This window comes from Antechinus flavipes, chromosome 2, assembly GCF_016432865.1.
Source record: "Antechinus flavipes isolate AdamAnt ecotype Samford, QLD, Australia chromosome 2, AdamAnt_v2, whole genome shotgun sequence".
Lineage (NCBI taxonomy): Eukaryota > Metazoa > Chordata > Mammalia > Dasyuromorphia > Dasyuridae > Antechinus > Antechinus flavipes.
The window spans coordinates 623,522,424-623,546,370 of record NC_067399.1 but is presented as its reverse complement, the minus strand read 5'-3'; the positions used below and the strand labels follow the sequence as shown (position 1 = coordinate 623,546,370).

General features: G+C 32.4%; 1 protein-coding gene across 1 annotated transcript in view; it reads left to right on the top strand.

Moving 5' to 3' along the window:
- Positions 1–23,947, top strand: part of NRG3 (neuregulin 3) — a 1,146,384-nt gene that overhangs the window by 838,569 nt on the left and 283,868 nt on the right. Inside the window, exon 3 of the mRNA XM_051981962.1 lies at positions 919–992. Within this exon, the coding sequence (XP_051837922.1) occupies positions 919–992 (74 nt within the window). The remainder of the gene's footprint in view (positions 1–918; positions 993–23,947) is intronic.

The window sequence follows — 23,947 nt, the reverse complement described above, 5'->3', positions numbered from 1 at the left end:
GGGCACAAATTTGTATGTTTATAAAATGAAGGGGGATAATTAGATGGATTCTGAAGTTCAAGTTGTAGATGTATGACTCCATATAAAGCTTTAGGATTTGGACCATATTTTACATATTTTATCTCATTTGATCTTCACAATAAACCAGAGTGCCAGGTATTATTTAATCCCTATTTTACAGAAAAGGAAAATGAAGCTTAGATATTAAGTATTTTCTAATGATATAGTTAACAAGTCTCTGAGGTAGGATTTGAACTTAAATGTACTTGATTCCAAGTGTAGCACTTTTTCAGTACAGAATAATTAAGGGATGGTTTTTAATTTTACAAAATAATTTATTGCATACCTCTTTTAAGAAACTTCATTTTCTCTAATGTTCATTCATCAAGATTTGTAAAACAAGCAAACTCTCCACCTTTCAAAAAAATGTCAAATTTTATGTATGTGTTTTGCATAAAAGACCTAGATTTACCTGGGCCTAGTTTTCATATTATTCACAGATTGAGAACTGGAAAAGACATTATCAGTCATCAAATTGAAGCCCTCATTTTACAGAAAAGGATGCTGGGTTCCAGTGAGTTTAAATAGCTGTGAGTTCTTCACAGTCATATAGGTAGTAAATGGAACAACCAAAAGAAGAAATCATAGTAAAGAGTTGGCTATAATAAAATGCCTTCTCTAAAAGCAGACAAAACTTCCAAATCAAGGGAAAGCCTTTATGGAGAATACATAGAATTTCCTCTAATTTTCTCTTCTTAGAGTCAAAATAAATTGATTTACCAATGGTGCATAAAAATAAACAGGCCAATACTTTAAAAATCATTTGTATAATTGGTGCCAATAATCCTCACTCATTGGTGTGAGGCTAAACTTTCACTATCCCATGTGTACGTTTGTCATTTATCCCCTTCTCCTCAGGTGCAAAGAAGGCTACCAAGGAGTCCGCTGTGATCAGTTTTTGCCGAAAACCGATTCCATCTTGTCGGATCCAAGTACGTCCAATGTTTTGTTTTGTTTTGTTTTTTAATTCTTCTTCTTATGTCTATAATGTACATAAAGAACAATTGTATTCCATGACACAGAATACAAGATGAATTTCTTGCAATGAAATGTAATGAATGATTTTTTTAAAATATAAATCCACTGAAAATTGTATCAGAGGCACTTAGCCTGGAGATTCTTGCTTTCAATTAGGAAGAAATTGCTCTCTTTCCTATTCACTAGTTCTAGTAACTGCTCAAACTCATACAAATTGCTCATACTGCTTGGTCCCATCTAGATAATTTAGTGATTTATACTGTGTGGGAATACTCTCCAACGAGGTAAATTGAAAGATCTGTGACTGGGCAAATGAGTCTTAATGAGTTTCTGGAGTCCTGTAGAGGTAAATGATCACAAAATTTTGTGTCACAATCAGAATGCAAATTTTAAAATTCCAACTTGAACACTCAGTCTCACACTGCTTATCAACTATAAAATAAGATATTGAAATATTCTTCCTATCATCAAAAATAAGTACTATTTCCCTCTAGTATCTAGTAATTCTTATGGAGAAAATAGTCCAGTGGAAAAAACAATGAATTTAAAGCCAAAAGACCCAGGTTCAAATTCTTTTGCCTTTTAATATTTGCCCTTTATTCTCTACAAATAAATAAATTATTAGTTTGATATTAACTTTACAAAATTATTCACCACAGGTCTCTTTTATATAATCCCAGCTTTCTTAGACAAGCTCCCCAGATAAGTGTTCTTTCAATATCCTCATCTACAAAGTGAGGAGATCAGAATAAATGGACAATGAGGTGCATTCTAACTCTAAAAACAAGAATTTTGTTCTTTGGACCAACACTGATGCATATATATTATAGGATGGTATTCAGTCTTTTTTTTTTTCCTCTTGTGCTTATAGCATGTAGTGGAAAGAGGATTGAACTTCATGTCAGAATATGTGTGTATGAGTCTTAGCTCTAATATTCTCTAGATAAGGTTGAAGAACTTGAATCCTACTAAGATATAGTGATAGCCGATTTGATTACTATATAAAACTTTATTTATTTAGAGTTACCTTTTTTGGCATATTTATTCTTTAGAACTATAATATAGATTAATCTTTGTATTAAATATGCTAAATACAAAGTAATGTAAGTGTATTTATAGTGTTTAGGTTTGAGCTAACTTTGGGCAATACCTGGTTTTTCTTCATTTCATTTGGATGACTTTGAAGCTTTGCCTACAAATGGTCAATGCAGTAATTACAAATGGTTAATATAATTATATTTTTATATTCAATTAATGAAAGACAGCCAAGGCCTCTAACAAGGATCACTCACTATCCATTGATATGTATAACCATATGTGTTTAAATTATATATTTTATATATTAAGTAATACAACTATTCATTTTAAAATATTTCATAATTTAGACTTTATTAAAATAATATTAATAGGACTTCTGCTCAAAAGTGAGAATTTATTGTATTCAGAGAATTTCATGAACTCTTTAAAGAGCTGGGGTATGACTGTGTTACTTAACACACTTTCTTGCACACACAACATAAATACTTCTTAAGTATTTTTAAAATTTCACTGACACTGTTGTTTACAAGTACTTTGAAGTCATTTAAAATATTTTTAAAAATCTCCTTTCAAAATAGCAAGTGACCTACCTTGCAAAAATTAAGCATCAGCAATATATATGTAATTCTTAAATATAGATTCCTTCTATATTTTATTCTTTTAAATACAATAAATGATTGTTGAATTTAATTCCATGCATATATGTGGGTATGTGGCTTTCCTGATAATGCCCACTTGTATATTAGAAATAGTTTACTTCAGCTTCCTTTTTTTTTTTTTTTTTATGTTGAAGAACAGTAAACTAATAACCAAAGAGGGCAATTGCCTTATTCAAGATCAGGAATACTATGTTTCATTCATTAACCTTTGGGTTCAAACTATTTTTTTCTTTCTTTTTTTTCTCCCTTGTTTACAAAGTTGTTAAAAATCCATTACTATGAATATAATTCAACATAATAAAAGGACATCTTATTTGAGACATTTGCCCATTAGCAATATTCTTTTTCTGCCCAGCTACATTCCGCCTTAAGAAGACAGGGTGCATAAAACTCAAAGGCCAGAATAACATATCCCCCTCAGAAATAAATGCCATAAACCTATAGTCCTTTATTAGGATGGTCATATATCAGAGGAATATTGTTAAGTTTTCATCTTGTACATAGGAAAAGAAATTGAATTTGGAATCAGAGTATGTGAAGTTTTGTCTAGGATCTGCAATTTCCCAGCCATATGACTTTAAGAAGTTAACTTCTTTTCCCCAGATTTCAATTTTCTTGATATTAAAAGAAAGGAAAGATTCAGAAGAGATTTAAGGTTTGTTTTTTGCTAAGATATACTACGATTCTTTCCTTGCTTGGGGACAACAATATTGTTTGTGGTGACAGTTGAAAATAGTCAGCAGAATTAACTTGAAAATTACTTTTTGCTGAGTGGAATGACCTTTGATTAATTCATTTAACAAACATTCGCTGAGCATCTATTATGTACAAGGAATTGTGTTCTGTGCCAGATTTAAAGTAGTCAAATGTCTCTCCTAAAGTTCATAGTGAATATTACTCTTATTGGTTGCTTGAACCAAGAGAGAAGGCTCACTCAAAAGATTTTTTTTGTGTGTGTGTGTGGCCTTCAGGTGGAGATATGATTAGCCACAAGCAGAAGACAGGATAACAGAAAGAAAAAAAAGCTTAGGAAAACCTGCTTGCACTATCACCATGTTCCATTTTTAGTGCTGCCACATACTAGCTCTGTAACTTTAAAATTCCATTTTTGTTATTGCTCATTCATTCAGTCTATTTCCAACTCTTCATACCCCCCACTTGTGGTTTTCTTGGCAAAGATACCATAGTGATTTGCCATTTCCTTTTCAGTTTACAAGAGAGAAAACTGAGGCAAATAGCATTAATAGCTAATAAGTGTCCAAGGGTAGAATTGAACTCAGGAGGATGTCTCCCTGACTCCATACCCAGCATTCTATATACTGAGCCACCTATTTGTCCTGTTCCTATTCTATATGTCAAATAAGGTCATTTGTCTTAACATTCTTTAAGGTCTCTTCCAGATTCTTGATTTTGTATCTATTCTCTTCTCCTGATGACATCTATCAGTCATAATTCCACTGACCTACACTCACTGACCTGCAGAAATTTCCATTTCCAACACATTCTATTTGGATTGTCTTTAAAGCATTATGCAGTTATTTAAGTTTTCACTGAGCTAAGCCTCTGCTGAGATGCCCTTGTAGAAAGATAATTTAGTACTCTCTCTGTAACTTGTCTGGACCTGTTATTTACTCACTATAAAATACCTTAAATATATATATATATATATATATATATATATATATAATATATATATATATATATATATATATATATATATATTCCCCTAATGATGTGTGTGAAGTTTGTGGTTTTTATTTGTTTCTGTTTTGTTTTGTTGGGAGGGAATAGTTAGAGACTATTATAATTTTCTTCCTCAGAGGGTCACTATAATGTGATGGGAAGAATTTGGACGAAAGAAAACTTGGATTCAAGTCTCTACCCCTACCACCCCACTTAAGGGAATTATAGAAATATTCTGAACCTTATTTTCTTCAGCTGTAAAAAATAAAATGAACACCATTAGTTAGTGCCACCTAATTCTCAAGGTGTTTTAATGACTAGATGAGGTAATATAAATTGTACAGTTCTCTGTTGGATCATGAAGAAAGAGATTTCATGCTAGGCCAGCAACTCATCCAAAACTTAGTCATAAATTTTATGGAACTTCTAGTCTTACAGATTTTCATGAGGCACTGAAAGGTTATATAATCATTCATATCAGAGGATAAGTCTGAGTCCTTACTGAAAGACCAGAACTCCAATGGCTTTGTCAGCCCATTTCCATATAAAGTAACATATGAAATTAAATTCTTATTATTATCACTACTACTAGTTTGAATGAGGCAATCAAGTATAATAAAATATTGGCTCACCTATTAGCTATTTTAAAAACCCTACTTTCTCACTCTTTTCCACAATCAATAGAAACTAATCAAGTTTGTTTTGATAAATATCTTTGGCAAGGAACAAACACAAACTTATTTTAAACTTTAAAAAGAAAATTCTGAAACCACAACTATCTCAAAAGGATACCCAAATTCCTGCTATTTACTATAACCCTGGTTCAAGGAAGCTTAAAGTACATAAAGTACATACATGGTATTTTGATGAATTGTTTCCCTCAACAAGTTGAATACTTACTGTCTGGCTTTCAGGAAATTAGTTTTAGAGTATGAAATTGGATATTAATATTGAATGTGGATTTAGAATGGTAGGCTCTGCCTGTAAGCATTACTATAAGATCATTTGATTGAATTAATAAATATTATCCTACTTCTGAATGGGGATAAGGGATCACAATCAACAGACATAAAATTTTATGTCCTAGTTTATGTTGGGAACCCCAGAAAATAATCAAACCAAACTATCTTAATTGTCTTGATTAACAGTGAATGAAAAAAATCTACCTCAAGGAGAAAAAAAATTTTTGGCTTTTAATTTTTTTTCCACATGCCTTTATAAGTTAAAGATTGGCTCAAATGGAAAAAAAAAAAAAAAAAAAAAACTTACTAGCAATATCAAAACTAAGAAAGTCATTTAAAAAAATGACTTTAAATGAACATATATTAGACCTGGAAGAAATTTAGACAGATGATAGATAGATAGATAGATAGATAGATAAAGGGATAGAAGGAAGGGCATTAAGCAAAGTTGCAAGTAAAAAGAATTTATTTCCAGAGATGAACTGGAATTGGTGTGGAGGGTTAGAGTAGAGGAACAATTATAGCTATTCTGACATATTTGAAAGTATAGCATCTACAAGATGCATTGAATTGTTTTCCTTGATATCAGAGGGAAGTATGTACAAACAATATATAAAAATTGTAAAGAGGCAAATTCCCTATGAAAATGTAGAAAACCTCCTTACAATTATAGCTTTCTACAAGTAGAATGGGATGTCTCAGGAGATAATAATCTCCCTATCACTGGAAGCTATTTTCATTTATCTTAATGCTATAGACAGTTTGAGGGGTTGAAGGCATGAGATAAAAAAAAGACTTCTGAGGCCGTTTCCAATTTTAAGGTACTATTATTTTATTAATATATTTTGTCTAGAACTATGATTTTATTGGTTGGCTCTACAGTGAGAAGCTCTCCCCACTACTTGCATATCTAGAACTCTATTTCATAGTCCTGGAAAGTTACTTTGGGTGTTGAAATATTGTGATTTGTCCAGAATGACATACTGCATGCCTATATGTTAAGAGAAGATCTTGGATCTAGTTCTTCCTGACTCTGAGGCCTGCTCATAACACTTACTACCTACCTCTTCAGTGGTTTGTTTAAAGCATCAAATGAAAGCTTCAATATAAAGAAAGCTAAAATTGAGAATATAATATAATTGAGAATGTAATATAATTAATTGATATGCTTTCGTTGAAGACAATTCTTTATTAGAATCTTGTATTTCTGAAATAACTACTTGAGAAATTGGACTAATGGCTGATCAAGAGTCCCACAATATCCAATATAAATTGATTGTGAGCCCAAAGAAATATGAAAATGAATCTCAAAGGGTTTCACTAGGAACCCCAATGGTTTAGGGATAAAGACACATGATTCATAATAAGACAATGTTTCAAATAACAAAATCATTTAATATTATTAAGAACTGGAAGTATTGAAAATAATTTAGTCAAATTCCTTCCTTTACAGAAAGAAAAACTGCAGTCTAGAGATGTGAAGTAATTGACCTAACTTCATGCATTTAGTAAATGACAGTGTTTTAACCCAAGCTCTATACTGGTCAATATGATTTCAACTATAATTACCTTCTTCAATTACAATATAAATAATTGTTTTCACTATCCTCATCATTTTTGACACTATCGTTATCTGTGTTCTTTTATATTATGGATCAAATTGTAAAATACAAAAGTAATTGAAGGATTTCAGTTTACTCATCTATAAAATTAAAGGGTTTTGTTAGTTCAAGTGTATTAAGCCTAGATTTTATGGATAACTTTAAGGGAGTCCCTGAATTTGTATCTGAAATAAATTTCCATCTTTGTTTTGTTAATCTCTAAATGATATTTATGTTTGCTTAAGAGCACTATTCTAAGATGGATTCATAGTTTTAACCTGAAAATCAAAAAGGATCTGTGACATATAGAAATCTTAAGAATCTTTGATTTAGATTGAATTTGATACTGAAAAGATTTGTTAGCTCAAGCTACATGTTTATTACATAGTTATCCCATGAGAACTCCCTATTCTACCCCATTCCAGTGGATGATTAGTCTTAGGGGTGGGATAAAGTTTCCATTGATTATACTTATATTTTCTTATATACTCATATAACTCTTAGGAGAGATATTTAATTCTGCTCTATTCCACTATTTTTTTCAAAGCCTATGTAATGTGCCTTTTCTAGGGTCACTTATTTTAGCCATATTAATGAAGAACCGACTTTATTTCTCTCTTGGATTTGAATAGTAGGAAAAGATCAAAGTAATATTTAAAATAAGGAGAGAGAAGGACAATAGACAGCATGGTATCTTCTTTAGACAAAGAAAAAGACAAAGTTTGTCTAACTTCAAGTTAACAAATATAAAAACTGACAGGAGCCTGCAGCATTGCTTAAACTTACTGAGAATCAAACTTATACTGTTTCATCTATTTAAGAATTTCATATTCAGGTATTAGGATTTAAGATAGAAGGAGACCTTAGAGATCATCTAGTCCCACTGAGCTCCCAAATCAATAGGGTCTGGACCAAATTTATACCATTAGAACCATTTCCTCATTTATATTTAGGTTGGTTAGCTCCTGATGGTCAAAAATAGTGAAAGTATTATTCTCAAGCTGCAGGTTATTTGATTGATTTTTCTTTTGAGGTTGCAGAATTTTCTGTGTATTTCTTCCAGCAGGTTTATAAAAGAAGGAAAAAAAAAAGAATATCATGATGTGATATAAAAGCTTTCAGCTTTTATATAGTCCAGAGGACCACTGTTCTGTAACAACTATATTGGCAGGAATAGTTGGGAAGGACAAATACAAGCTAAAAAAAAAAAATCACTACTATCATAGTAATCATTTTAAAATTCACATTGGATAGTGTGCCAAGGTTGAGACAGAGCTACCATTCACAGGTCTGGCCTACCAATTGCAGGATCCTGATAAATGAGGATAAATGGAGGCTCAGGGTGTGAAGATATTAGTTGTCTTTGAGAATACCATTTTCTTGGCAATTGAGGGAGTGGCCAGGATTTTTCTCTTAGAGGCATAATAGATTCTTATATTCTGAATTAATTTTAGTAGAATTAGGAAATGCCTTCTCCAATCTTGAATAAATTATGAAAGACCTAGGATGCAAGTTAGAAGATACTTTGGAGAGTATTTACTTTTATTTCCCTTTCATAAGTAGAAAAGACTTTAGAAAGCATATATTGAAGCCTTTCATTTTACAGATGTGGAAAAGTGACAAGTCCAAGTTTCCAAACTATTTAGTTGAAAAAAATAATAGGATTATATATTTGAAAGTAGAAGGGGAACATTGGGCTCATTAAATCCAACCACATTCACTTTTAAAATGAGAAAACTTGGCAAAGGAAGAAAGATCTAGTGAACCTATTTCACAAAGCCACAACATTTACAAAACTAACATGTATCTGAGGTAGTATTTGAATCCAGATCTTTCCCACTCCAAATCCATTGCTCCATGTATTGTTCTTATCTGGTCCAATTCCTCTGATTTTAAATTTAGTGCTTTTTCTGATGAAACATTCTTTTCCTCCTTGGGGAAAAAAAAAAAAAAGCCCAACTTTATAGTTAAAAGTGGTTTCATCACTGGGCTTAACATTAGTTTCTGTTCCATAGGAACACAGGCATCCTTGACAACTCAAGTTGTAGCTTTGTGCTAGAGCAGACTTCAGCAAGAGGGGGTGTATAAAATAGCCTCATTTTAGGATGAGTTCCCATGCATCCAAAAGTGTCTAAATTAAAACAGAGATAAACCTCAGCAGGAGAAAATCCTTTGTCTGGCAAAAAGGAATTTTGAAGTGGAGTAGAAGAAAAAGAAACAAGCATTTAATTACCTACTATGTGCCAGGCACTGTTCTAAAGGGCTTTAATGTAATCCTTATAATAATCTGCAAAGTAAGTCTATAGTTATCCCTATTTTACAGTTAATGAAACACAGGCAGAGAAGTGATTTGTAAAGGGTCACACACTTGTCTGATGTTTAAATTCAGAAATGACCAATTTTAGTCCCAGAGCTTTAGTCACTGATGCCTAGAATGATGATGCTATTGATAGAACTGTATAACACTGAGCAGACCAGAAGAGTAACTTTCATCCTCTCTCTCATAATATTCACGGACTCTGAAGAGTAGATAGAAGATGTCAGCTCCTCTGGCAGAGAGAAGGAGAACCAAAAAGGCTTGAAAAGAAAAGTGGCAAACATTTCTAAAATGAAGAAGATGGAACTTTAAGGGAATATCATGAAGTGATACTAGGTTCAATCAACCCATCAGCAATTATTAAGCACTTATGATGAACCATACATTGTTTAAGGCACTGGGACACAAAGAAAAATGAAATAGTCCCTGCCCTAAGAGAGCTTACATTCTCCTACAGGCAGTGATCTGTAGATGCATAAAGGAATTCCTCATATGAAGGTAGTGTGAGTGATATTTGTTGTGGAAGCCTCAAAACTGTGGGGCATTTTGTGATTTTTGTTTTCTTTGATTTCCTTTTTACAGAATATGTACCTGACTGTTGTTGTTTTTTTTTCCTTTCAAATAAAATTTTTGTGATCAATTGATATCTCAGCTTGCCAGCTGAGGAATCACAGAAAACCTACTGGAGCTGTTTAATGGAGTGAATTCTCCAGGTTACATGATTATAGCTAGAACCAAGAGAAGTGTGACACTCCCATAAAACAAATTATAGGTAAAAAAGAATAGATTTTCAAATGAAAATCTGACCAAAAGTGAGACTGACATTAGTTGCTATTTATTTTTAAGTCTATATGACCAGTCCATAATAACTTCTAAGAACAACTTGCCTTGGCTTTTCAAAGTAAATGATTTCTTCTCAAATTTCAATTCTTATGTTGCTATGTGTCTCTTAAATGAATTACTGAGATTGAACAGACTTGAAAATTGTCTCTGAAATAAGAATTACTTCTAAAAAAGGACTATTTCCATCTGTCAAAATGAACCCACCCTCAACAATTTTTTTCAATCACCTGTTCAAAAAACATAAATAGATAGGTGTCATCTATTGTGTCTAAGAAATACAAAATACAAAAGTTTTAGCTTAGTGTTTATGGTCCTTTGCAATCTGGCTCCATCCTATTTTTCATGGTTCAATTGGTATTCAGGCTTAACTAAAGTCAACAAGCCATTTCTAGCTTCACTGCATTCTCAAATGCTATCTCTCCTTATGTAACAGATTCTAACTAGTACTTTGAAAACCTTCCTGGTTTTCATTGTATTTACTCTATTAAATTAATGCAGGTCTTTTGTTATATCAGCATCACAGGAAAACTTAGCTGTTTTCCCAGCTGGCTGTGGCACACCCCAGATTATCTTCATCTCTGTGGAGCTTTTATCAGGATTCAGAATCTGAATTGAGGCTGGTTGCTTCAAGTCTCAATGTGTTTGAAGAAAAGGCAAGGTGACACTCAGGTGATAACCATGTGACACCCTTCTCTATATTCTCACCAGACTTTCTTCTCTTAAATTTCCCTGTTCTTTTCAATTTTGGCATCTCTCTATATCCAGCAGCACCATTTCCTAATGAGAGAATTGCCCTGGTCCTAAAGTATCCCAGATTACATATGATTCAGTGATTCTCTTTAAAGTACGGCCTATTGATACCAAAGCATTATAGGACAGGAACTCAGAAGAGATTTCTCAGATCTGAAATACACTTCTATGCTCACCCCTGCTTTTTGGATTTCTCAGACTCAGATCAAGGCTCATTCTAAGTATCAACTCCTTTGTGAAGCTTTTCTATATTTTTCCTCTAACACATCTAAGTTGCAAGCATTTTTTCCTTCCGATTTGTGTATAAAAGTTAAAATTTCTCCTGTATTCTCTTATTTTTTGAATCTACATTATACTTAACTTTGGTCCATGATATATCGCATTAATGTTGTAGGATCATAAATTAAACAGGAAAGGAATTTTGAGGATTTTTAGTTCAATCACTTCATTTTATAGATTAGGAAACTGAGGCAAATTGATATGGAGAAAAGAGGCCTAAGTCTCAGAGTTAGGAAGGTATTGGTTTAAATTATTTTTGTGACAAGTGTGTGCAAGTATGTCACTTAACTTTTCTATGACTCAGTTTCTTCATCTACAATTTAAAATCATTTTCCTCTTAGATCACTTTTAACTCTTAAACAATGATCTGAACTGAGGTGTCCAAGGTTATACTTACTAATAAGTAGCAAAGACAAGATTTTTATCCAAATCTTCTGACTCAAAATCCCGAGTTGCCTTCATTGAGTACTTCAGTTTATCTTTGAAGGAAATGAAGGGTAGGATGGAATTATCTGATTGGGAGTCTAGCACCTAATGGAAAATAATTCTTCTTAAAGTGGTTAAATTGACTGGAGGTCAATAAATTCAAGAGGCAGGCTAGCTGGGACAGTGGATAGAGTACCAGTCCCAGATTTGGGAAAACTCATATTCTTGAAATCAAATCTAGCCTCAGACGCTTCTTAGCTGGGTGACCCTGGGCAATTAATTTCTTAATCCATAAAATGATTAGAGAAGAAATGGCAAAGAAAAGCCCAAATGTGGTTATGAAAAATTAGACATTGTTGAAAAACAATGCACCAATAATAAGACTGGAACTTGAGAGTTTAACAAACATCATTTGAATAATACTTAATAGGTAAATAACAAAAGTCCCCAGAAAAAAAGGAATGCATATATGGATATTTGTGCATATGAATTATGCATATACATATATACACATGCAGACACACATATACATGTGTACATGCACATATATGCATGAACTTATACACATACATGTAAAAATATCACACAATCCTGGGGGATATTCTCCAGCAAAAGGAGACTTTCAAATCAGTCTTTCATTCTATCAGAAGGTTAAGCCCTGTCATTTTCTTTATTTGGGAGGCTGTGCAATATTGTAGGGATATCAGAGGCTTTTACAAGAACAAACTCAGGTCAAATCTAGGCAATTAAATACAAATTACATAAAAATGTAGAACCAAACTTGACCCATTTTGTTCTCTCTCCTCCTCCACACACAAAATCAACAATTTTTAATTGAATTCAATTGTATCATCTATAATTATTCGGGAGTCCAAGGCCAGAAATGTGCTATAAGTAGATGTACCTGCTGAAGAGTCTTTGAGCGCATTGTGACAGAATTTTCACTGTTCTGAAGAAATCTGAATGTCTCCTCAGTAAACATTTTTTTTTAATTACTGAATTAGATAATTGAAGAAAACAATTTCTAATTAAAATTAGGAGTCATCAGAGAGATGTAGACCCCATCAGTTTACAAAAGAGAAAACTAGAAGCAAGAGAGGTCACTGGTGGAAGATTTCTGTTGTTTCTCCTTCTTGAAGAGGCCCATGATATCAGGGAGGTGATGCCATCACATGCAAATGAATTTAAGTAAGGAGGGATGTATAAAGTCACAAGCCTAATTTTTCCTCTAGTAATCTAGATCTGGTGGCAAGATTTAGATCAAGATGACTAGAGATGGCCCTGGATGCAGTGGGAGAGACTTTGGTCTTTTTAATCTGAGTTCTTTAACTACTCTTAATTTATCCAATTCAATGCCTTTCTATTTACATATACCCTGATCCACCTGGGCCCAAACAATTACCAAGTGGGCTTGGCCTGGGACTTATTGTTGGTCAATAATTGAGAACCAGAATGGTTTGGGTTTAAGATTTTCTTCCTTAAGAAAGAAATTTTGACCTTAAACCCCAAGACATCTAGTGAGGTTTTAGTGATCAAAATTTATAGTCCTTTGGGCAGAACATGAGAAAGGAAAAGGGAAAGGAAAGAGGTTTGTTGCCCAATTAGCCAATTCCATTGAGGCAGTTCCTACCTCCTACTCATAGAGCTTGATGTTTGTCCTTTGAACCATGATATCAGCAAGGTGATAACATGATATGCAAGTGAATTGGATTTAAGTGAGGCAGGGATATGGGTTCAGGGGCAAGGTTTAGCAGTGTAACAGTACATAATAATTAGAACCCAAGCCTCTGGACATCTGGTCCTGTGTGTTTTCCCTCCCTCTATTATAGGTTCTTGCCTAAAAAAAGTAGAAATTTATGTGTGTTGCATAGATTTACTCAGAAACTTTCTGCTTTTTTGAGAAAGGAACTTAAACATGAAAACAATGAAGAATGGCATTAATAAATAAAGAGAAAGCTTTCTCATTGAGAAATTCACTTCTCTTGACATGTTCAGGTTGTGAACTTGAAGCTAGTGAACAGCTTATATAAATATGCACTATATATATCAATAAGGAACATAGAATGTGGATTCAGAGTCATTTAATAAATTCAAATGAGATGCACGAGATATATCACTCTGTAATTGCAGAAATATTCTAATTCCTTTCTTGCTCAGATTTCATGGCCAGGGTTCTTTCTGTCTTTTCTCCTTTCCACTGTCCTTTTAGCAAGGTCTTATTTGATTTTGCTTCACTGGATAAGGTGAAATTATTCCTACAGCTTGTCAGATTACATTTACAAGTTTCCAAAAGAAGAAAGTTCTTAAAACAATCTTATTTCTTGATGGACAGTGAAACAGCTGAATAAGGTCACCCAAAACTTCATGAAGCAGAAAGTGGAAGGCATGTAGATTTCTTAGGATTGCTTTTATCCTTCTCCATCATTCCATTGCTCGGGTGTCCTCCTGAGAAAAGGTCATGTCACTTCAGCACAGGCCTTTAAAGATGAGAGAGAAGGGTCCCTTGCCTTTTGTAACATTGTCCTCTCTTCATTTCTGGTTTCAGACCATTCTTTTTTATCCTCCTTTGTTAGAGGGCAAGCAGGATGGTGAAGGTCTTAAATTTATGACATATTATTATTAATATTTATTAGTCAGATGCCACCTTTTAAATAAAGCCCTTCATGATTTTCCCACTTTATAGTACTCCCTCTTAAAATTTATTTTTTTACTATCTAAATATTTTATTTATTTACCATAGTGTAAATAGTGTGCCAGCCCTGACAGGCTAGTCTACTGGGTAGGAAAAAAAAAAAAAAAAAAAAAAAAAGATGGTCTTAGAATATTTAACATTTGGAAAAAAAAGAGATTTACTTTATAGTAGCATCAAGGATGCATTTTTGATTGTTTTGGATCCTATACTTTTGCCATGGTGGTACTCTAATTCATGAGAATGCATCAGTCCTAAGGATCACTCCTCCTTATCGATTAAAGTCACCAAGAATCTACATCAGTAATTTAAGCCTTAATACACTGAACAAGTTAAATTTTAACCTAATTTTAGAGAAAAAAAACCTAAACTAGACTGCATGGAGTAGCTAAAGATTTATTAACTTTTTTGCATGTTGTAATACAAGCTATGGCTTCCCTTTTGAAAAATGTGCCAGAAATGCATAAAATAAAAGATGCAGGATTACAAAGGAAACTAATTATTTTAATATAAAATTAACATATAAAACAAATTAAATATCAATACATTATACTGAAATATAATTATATGTACATATATTTTAAAGTAAAAAATATGTTTTTGAAAAGCAGGTTAAGAGTCCTTGAAAAAGATACTTCTATCACAAGTACTGAATTTGGATTTCTAGGACAAGATCACAAATTTTGCCTATGCTATTTATCTCTTCTGTGATGTTGGACAATTCATTTACCTTTTCTCGAACTAGTTTCCTCATTTATAAAATATGGGATGGACTAGATGATACCTAAGGTCCTTTTCCACTTATAATCTATGTTCTAATGACCTCAGCTATATTGATATATTCAAAGTTTCCAGAACAATTCGGTTGTAGACTCAGGTCTATATGAAGGTATTTTTCCCCACTTTGTGTTTGTAGGTTTAAATTATGTGGTAAAATGCTGCCTACTGAAAAACAAATATTCTACTTATAGCATGGTTACTATGGTACCAGCTGTTCCCTGGAAGATTATTTCATCTAAAATAATAATTTATTTTAATGTTAATTATTTTAAAATAATGTGTCGGTATTATTAATTAGTCCCAATCTAACATTTTTATCTTTGTGGAGGAATCCTAGTATGGAAACTTCACAGATATAGAATGACAACTCTCTATAACTGTCCTTTAGAATTCAAATTGATCTGCTCAGGATAACCTAGTAAATTTTGAAACCTGGTTTTCCTGACTTCAAAACCACATGTTTAGTCATTATGATATCCTTCCTCTATGCACACACATATAAATATACATGTATACAGGCATACACACATACATACATATATATAATATATGTAAAAAATGGATCATAAGTCCAGATTACTTATTACCTCAACATTGTAAATATAAGCATCATGCTTTCATGTGTAGCATTTAGCTTACATTAATAATTTCGAGTTGTGGATATGAAAATGACAATGTCTTTCCCTGTTTTCATGCAACATCAAAACTTTAAAGGAGTAAGAAAAATGATCTATTGTAAAATCATCTTAGGCAAATAGAATTTTTTCTTCTTTCACAGCTTCCTCCAGATAGGTATTTAGAGAGTAACAAGTAGAGGAGAAATGATAGTTGATGTTTTCAGAGCACTCTAAGATTTCCAAAAATATATTACATATATAAATGTTATCTCCTTTGAACTTTATAACAATTATATGAGATAGGAACTATAAGCATCAATTTCCTCTTTACAGAAAAGGAAACTAGGACACAAAATATTTTTCCTATGGCCATGTAGATAGTTAGTGTTCAAGTGGTGTTAGAACCTGTTAATCTTAAGTTAAAAATTCTATCCAGAAATACTTCTCCTAAAAGTAAATTAATTAATTAATTAATTGATTAAAATAAATTATCTAAATGATAAGGAAAAAAGTTGATTACAACAAAAGTAAAGTATAAAAAATTAAATGTTATGGTGAGCAAAAACATGTTTTTTCATATTTGCCTTGTAGATCAAAAGGAAAGATATAGTATGACAGATATCAAAAAGCTGCCTACCACTGAACCCCTAAGTGGGACTTAAACAGATCAAAACGTAATTAGGAATATTTAACCAAATAAGTACAGATACAATAGAACAACATAAAATTAATATGTTACTTTCTAAGTCAATATAAAATCTGCTGGGATCTCTCTACGACACACACACACATATGCAAACATCTCTATATCTATCTATACATATATGCATATATACCTACATATAATATGATGAATTTATGTATGTGTGTGTATGTGTATACAGGACTTTGAATATACGTGTGTGGATAGATATATAAATAGGGAGAGACCAAGAGAGAGAGAGTGAGATCGAAAGAGTGTGTGTGTGTGTGAGAGAGAGAGGGGGGGGGGGGGGAGAAAACTACTTTAGTAACCCCATTTCTATTAGTATTTGACCCCACAGGTCTATGGCTGTAATCAGGACAATTATACTGGTGTATATATATATATATATATGTGTGTGTGTGTGTGTGTGTGTGTATATATATATATATATATACACACACACACACATATATATACATCTATATGTATGAATACATATAGATGTATATATGGAGAGAGAGAGAGAGAGAGAGAGAGAGAGAGAGAGAGAGAGAGAGAAAGAGAGAGAAAGAAAGAGAGAAAGAAATTTAGATATGCTTAAATGAAAAGGCAAAAAAAAAGATTATTAATAGGTTAACATGAAATATCTTTTCTTTTGCAGAGTGGTTTAGTGGTCAGTCCTTGGTCTTAAATTATGCAAGTAAGATACTATCTGGAGCGCTGTGCTCATTTTTTAATATTATTTCTAAAAAAGAAAACCATAAATTGACTAGGATATGAGGAGTGTGAACCTCCTATATTATAGGCACTAGAGGGATCTATGGATTCTTAGTCAAGAGAGGAAAGGAAAAACCTATAACTATTTTCAAGTTTTAAAAGGGATGTCATAGGGGAGAGATACCATCTACTTAGCAATGAATATAAATTACAGAAAAGGTTTCATCTAGTTATAAAGAAAAGCTTTCTAGTAATTAGAGATAGCCAAAAGTCAACTACTTCTAGAGGTATTGGGTTCCCTTTTTCCAGAGGTCTTCCAGCAGAACCTAAATTACCATTTGTCAGTGATATTGAACAGGGAGTATTCCTTTTCAGATAAGACTAAAAAGGATAGCTTCTGAGGTCTCTTGCATTTGGAAAATTATTTCCTTCTGTAAGCCTTTTGTTCATCTACCTGAAAAATGTAGCTCCTATTATTTACACTTTTAACAAAAATATTTACTGAACACTTTCTATGCAGATATACAGGTATTTCTGGTGGATTTTTTTTTCCTTCTAGTATCAGCATACAATTATTGAGCATATTTTTTTTTTTGTGTGTGAAATCTCTTAATTTGATGCCTTAGAAACAGAATTTGTTTATTAAATAATGACTGTTCCTAGTAGTAAGAAAAAGTATCACAATACAAGAATTAAACACAACCAATCCTGGACGGATTGAGAAATCTCTTTAAAGTATCTAAAAATTCAGGGAAGGGATTGGATTTCAAGCAATGTCCAAAATGAAACCTAATTATGATGACAAAAGAGGCTAACCTGTCCATGTCTAAGTAATCAGAAATTGTCAGGATACTGCCAGTGTCCTCATATTATAATCATAGCCAAATACCCCCTGAGATGTTGCTTGTTGAAGAACTCTTAAATACTCTGATATTTCTAATGTTTTTTTCTTTTCTAATCTTTGTCAAAAATTATTTATTTGCCTATGTATTGGACTGCTTAGCTGGAATTTATTAGATGGCTATGTGAGATCACCCTAGAGAGGAAGGCAAATCAAGTTTCTCTGACTTGGTCATACAAGTGGACCACATACCTGAAAACAGTTTGTAAAGATGATCTTTTTTTTTGGGGGGGGGGGAGGACCACTTTTGTACTTTGTTTTTGTAAATAGAAATCCATTTCCTCCACTGCTTTCAAAAAAAAAAAAAAAGGAAAATAAAAACAAAGAATTAGCAATTTTGAATTTTCTGTCAAGACTTCTTGCTTCCTATAGATTGCTGCTGCTGCTGAAAACTGAGGGACAGATGTGGGTCAGAACCTAACAATAATCAATATTTTGGAGTTTTCCTTCTCTTTAGATGCCCATGAGGACACTTAATAGCAAGCTATTTTTATTTCTACTACTCTTGTGAATTTGAATGAATTTCATTACATATCCATAACACACAATAGTCATGATCTGCTTTGTGACTAAAGATTGTGGTTAGAATAATATATGTAAAATTCATTCAGATGAATGTCCACAGATATGTATATATGTATATGAATACATGTTATTGCATAAATGAGCACATATGGAAAACTATGTCAATGTGATTGTTTTCCTTTGTAATTCTAAGTAATTTTTTATGCACTTAAAAACATCATTTTGAAATGTGGTTAGGTTTCAGTAGTCTCTCCAAGTGAACCATGACACAAAAACGGTTAAGAGCCCCAGTCTAGGGCAATGCAACATGTTTCCAAAGTAATAAACCTTGTCTGAGTTTAAGCTCAGACTCCATCATTTATAGGATATGTGTTCCTGGCAAAGTCATATAACCACAGAACAAAGGCTTACTTTCTTCATCTGTAAAATAGTGACAGTTATATTTGTCATTTCACAAAGTCCATTAAGGAAAATATATTATGAATTTAAGCATTGCTGTATTGTCATGGATTTTTTCAGAGCCATATCATTAGTCAGTGGAGAATAGGTCTGTTTTTTCATTAATAGAAGAAACTGAAATCAGGAAACTTCCTCTAACAATGCAGATAGCCAGCTTTTCTGCAACTTTTAGTCTTAGAAAGTTGCCTACAGCACTAAAAACATAAATGACTTGTCCAGGGTCACACAGCCAAGATGTGTCAGAAATAGGACCTAAAACCAACTTTTTCTATTTAAGGGGAGCTTTCTATCCTCTGTACTATTACCACCTCTATGCTTTCATCAGTGTTAAGAAATATTAGTGTAGACATTTCAACTACTGTTTTAAAGCAATCACTTCTCTGCGATTCATAGAAAGAAATTTGACCGGGGCCAATGAGAGGTTAAATGACTTCCCTGTGGCTCTGAATATTTAGTATTTTAGAATGAATGGATAAATGATGGATAGATAAATATAGATCATTGAAAGAATGAATAGATGGATAAATGAATGGATGGATAGGTAAGTGAATGAATGAATGAACATTTATTGAGCTTTGATATGTCAAAGACATTGTTAATATATGTCAGAAACAGATTTCAAACTGAAACTTTCTGATATCAAGAAGGATCCTCTATCCACTCCATGATGTTGACTTATATGTTATATAAAATGATTTATTTGTATCATTATTTAGTTGTATGATCTTGAAGAAAGTCATCTAATTCCTTTGTTTATTCTCAGTTTCCACCTATTTTAGGGAAAACCTGGAGAATAATAATAATAATTGTAACATAAGGTTATTGTGAAGATAAAATGAGAAAATGTATATAAAATGTGTTAGGATATTATTGGTACAGCATAGGTACTGAGATCTAAACTATTGGAGCAATTACATAGCTCAGAGCTCTTTTATGTTTGGGATATTTACTCATTTCCTTTCACTGACTTTCTTTTGAGCATGACTGATGCCAGGACTACAATTTTCTCATCCTTAATTTTTCAAGTCTTTACTTTTACCTTTATAAAAGGGAGAATCTTGCATTTTAATGAGTCCACTTTGCCATGAAATGTTTGCTGAGATTGCTGGTTTAGGCAACCTTAACCGTCTGCCTTTAGTTGTTGTTTGGGGAGCCTTGGGATACAGCAATGGTAATTCTGTCTGGACACAGCTAATTATAACAAATCGACAAACCCAGGAGAACTTCTGCTATGTTTAACCCCAAACCACAAAAGCTTGTGATCACATCAGTGTGCCAGATGTCAACTATATCCCTACACCTCAGTAAAGGGCTGCTATGAAAGTAAAAATTCATCCTCTCATTCCTATCCCTTTGTTGATGAACCTCTCTGAACTAGTCACTGGACAGTAGCCACTCAGTCCATCACCAGTGCCATTCAAAAGGATTTTTCTTTGTTATAAGACCTTTCATAGATTTTATTCTACTGATATCAGCTATGGGATAACAAAGTCTTCTCCAGTATTTATAAGTCAATTTTTTTTATGAAGGAAGGATTTATTATATTTTGATATAAAAATGACTTTTAGAAAATCTCATCAATATGGATAATTCCTTCATTCAAACTTGATGGTAGCTCATCTGTGTCCTCTCATAGAGTACAACTTGTAATCATGTCTTCATAGAAATTCTCTACAATGGGTCCATAAAACATTTCTGAGACCATCATATAGTCCTCTTGAAACTGCATTGATACCAACAAAGCATCACATGAATAATGCACCCTCTTTTCTAATCATGTATATTTATGATTATCTAACTATCTACACTGGAAAAAAAAGCAAAGGAATTATGTCTATTCTGTTAAAAAATGTGCATAGAATAATTTTGATTTTCTCTAGAAACATTAGATAATTGTAAGGATCTTTATATTATCATATAAACATCTTTCTTTGAATGCCCCTAAGATTTATCAAGCCAAAAATAATTTAATCTAGTCAATATCATGTCTAGTCTAGTCTAGAATGGTTTTAAAAGTGACTTAAATGATTTTCTTCTCTCTCTATAAGCCCATTCATTAAAATCAGTGACTAGGGGGAACTTGATGATCCTAAAATCTATAACTCTTGTTTTGATCTAATGTCCTATATTTTTACCAGTTTGAACTATTCCTTTGATTTTAAATGTCTGAAATGGAGACATTGTCAACTAGAATTATATGTGACATTGACATTATCATTGAAGCATTGATATTATGATTAAGACATCATGGTGTACTGGATGGGTCACTGAATTCAGAATCATGAAGACTGGGGTCCATATTCCATGTCTGATATTTACTACTGTATAAAATTGGACAAGTCATTTATCCTCATCAGTTCTCAGTTTCACCAAAGGCAAAATTATGTAGTTGGACTTGTTAGCCTCTAAGATCTATTCCAGGTACAGATCTATAATCCTTTGATTACTTTAACCTTAGGAGCTACAATTTTATTATTAAACAAATCAATTTATCCCATGTGATGGAAGCAAATTTCTCCCAAACCCTTCCTTTAAAATGGATTGTCAAGAGTTACAGTGGGTTCTCCTCCTGAGAAGTTCTCAAGCATAAGATGGCTGACCACTTATTGGGTACTCTATTGAAATAATTATCTTCAGGAATAGGTTGGATTATATGTTTCCTAAGACCATTCTATACCTCATATTATGTTTCTATAAATTTTCATACAAAATTTTAAAGTTTCTATATCTAATATCTGAATGTCATTTTCGACATACCAGTGATGCTTTTTTATTGTTATTGTTCACCATCTTTATCTTATCTATTACTTTTAATACTGGCTGAGAATAATTTTGTAATTTGCCCTATTATATGATTGGACATGTATCAATAATGATAGGGAGATATATTTATTATTCATGTAGAACATATACTCCAAAATAACTCCGAAAAATTTTCAGAAAAATTGGTAAATAGCTACTGGATATTTCTTCAAGTGTTTTCTTAACCAAATTAAATCATAAATACACAAACTTTCCAAAACCAAAGTTATTACTGTTTGCCCACTCATAACATTATCAATAAAATTCCCCCCTCAAATAAGTTTGAATCATTTTACCTTGGGTGTTTAGTCTGACCTGGGTCAGAATTAAGTAACTTGATTTACTGCAGTGGAGGTGGAAAAGGGAATAATTGAAGGTTAAAACACTAATTCTGCTTTTATTGCCTCATTTGAGATTGACCTCCATGCACCAGTAACCCCCCTGAAACTTTAGTTTCTTAGGCACTTGTAATGCTCAGCAATAGGCATGGACTCAAATGATAATTAGAAGAAAGGAAGTCAGAAATTCTGGTGAGAATTTAAGATTTCCTTGAAATGTAAACCAAAGTCATCCCAGCTTATAAATCTTTAAATTGAGCAAAAAACAAAACAAACAAAACAAACAAACAAAAAAAACCAGTATGATTTATCTTGAGAAGGGCAGAATCAGAATAAAAAAATATAATAGGTAAAGAGGTCATTATAAATGAAATAAATGAATTAAGAAAGTCACAGATTCAAAAGAAATGACCTTGAAGGGGGAAGATTCCAAGCTAATCCAATAAAAAGTAGGAAATGTAAAAGAGATAAGAAAGAAATCCTCCAATCCTCCACTAAATTTCTATGATAGTTTTTTAAAGTTAATTTTAGTTAATTTATTTTTAATACACATTGTTTTATGAATTGTGTTGGGAGAGAACAATCATGGGAGAGATTAAAAAAAAAAAAAAACAGCCCTAAACAATAGAAGTGAACATAGAATATGTTGGTTTACAATCTTCTTAGTTCTTTTTTTTTGGTAGCAGATAGCATTTTCTATCCAAAGTCTTTTGAGATTTCATTGATTACTGACCTACTGAGAAGAACCAAGTTCTTCAAAGTTGATCATCAGACATTCTTGCTATTATTGTGTACAATATATTCTCAGAAAAGTATAGATCTCCAAACTATACCCATTACCTTCTTCAGGACTTATATATTGTACTCACATGGTTATAAAATTTAGTGTCAGATTGATGGACTCTATTCTTCAGTATACTAGTGCTAGTTTTTCATTTCTATGCTAAAGAAAGATAATCATCTAGTGGCCGACTTTTCTAAGAATGATAAGGGAATTGGTTCTACATCAGATTATTCAGATCATGTATTTTCAGTCACACACTTATCTACAATTGATAAAAAATATAGTTATGTTTATTGTTTTCTTATTAGAGAAAACACGAAATAATACATAGCCTTGAATGCTTTCTATTAACAAGAAGTTTCTCATGAGTACAATATGATGATACAATATTACAAGACAAATACAAGAAATATCTTTAATAATATTCCAAAGTAACCCTTAGATTATATACTTTTAAATAGCATAAAGCAGGAAGATGATACTTGTGGTGGTGTTGATCATCTTCTTAATGTACAGCCAAAATAACAGAAATGAGATTCCCCATTAATGAATCATATGATATTGTACTGATTTTGTTGAGTCCTAAACTATTATAGTATTTAAATCTCTCTCTCTCTCTCTCTCTCTCTCTCTCTCTCTCTCTCTCTCTCTCACACACACACACACACACACACATATATATATATATATATACTTATTCAAAAGACTTAATCTTCCAGTATGGCATAGTTGATAGATGGTTGAGTTTTTATGACAGAAATAGAAAAAATCAATTATCTTCCTGCCATTATGACCATGGACAAGCCATTTAGTCTATGTCAGTCTTATTTTTCTCATCAATAAACTAAAAGAGGTAGAGTAACATAGTGAATAATGAATCACTTATACAGTCAGGGAAAACTGAGTTCAAATCATACATTCACACATATTGCTATGTGAATCCATAAAGTAATTTAACCTCTTAATGTTTCAAATAACTCTAAGAATGTTTCAGAATAATTGGCGAATTGCTACAAGAGGTTTCCTAACCAAATGAAATCACAAACACATACAA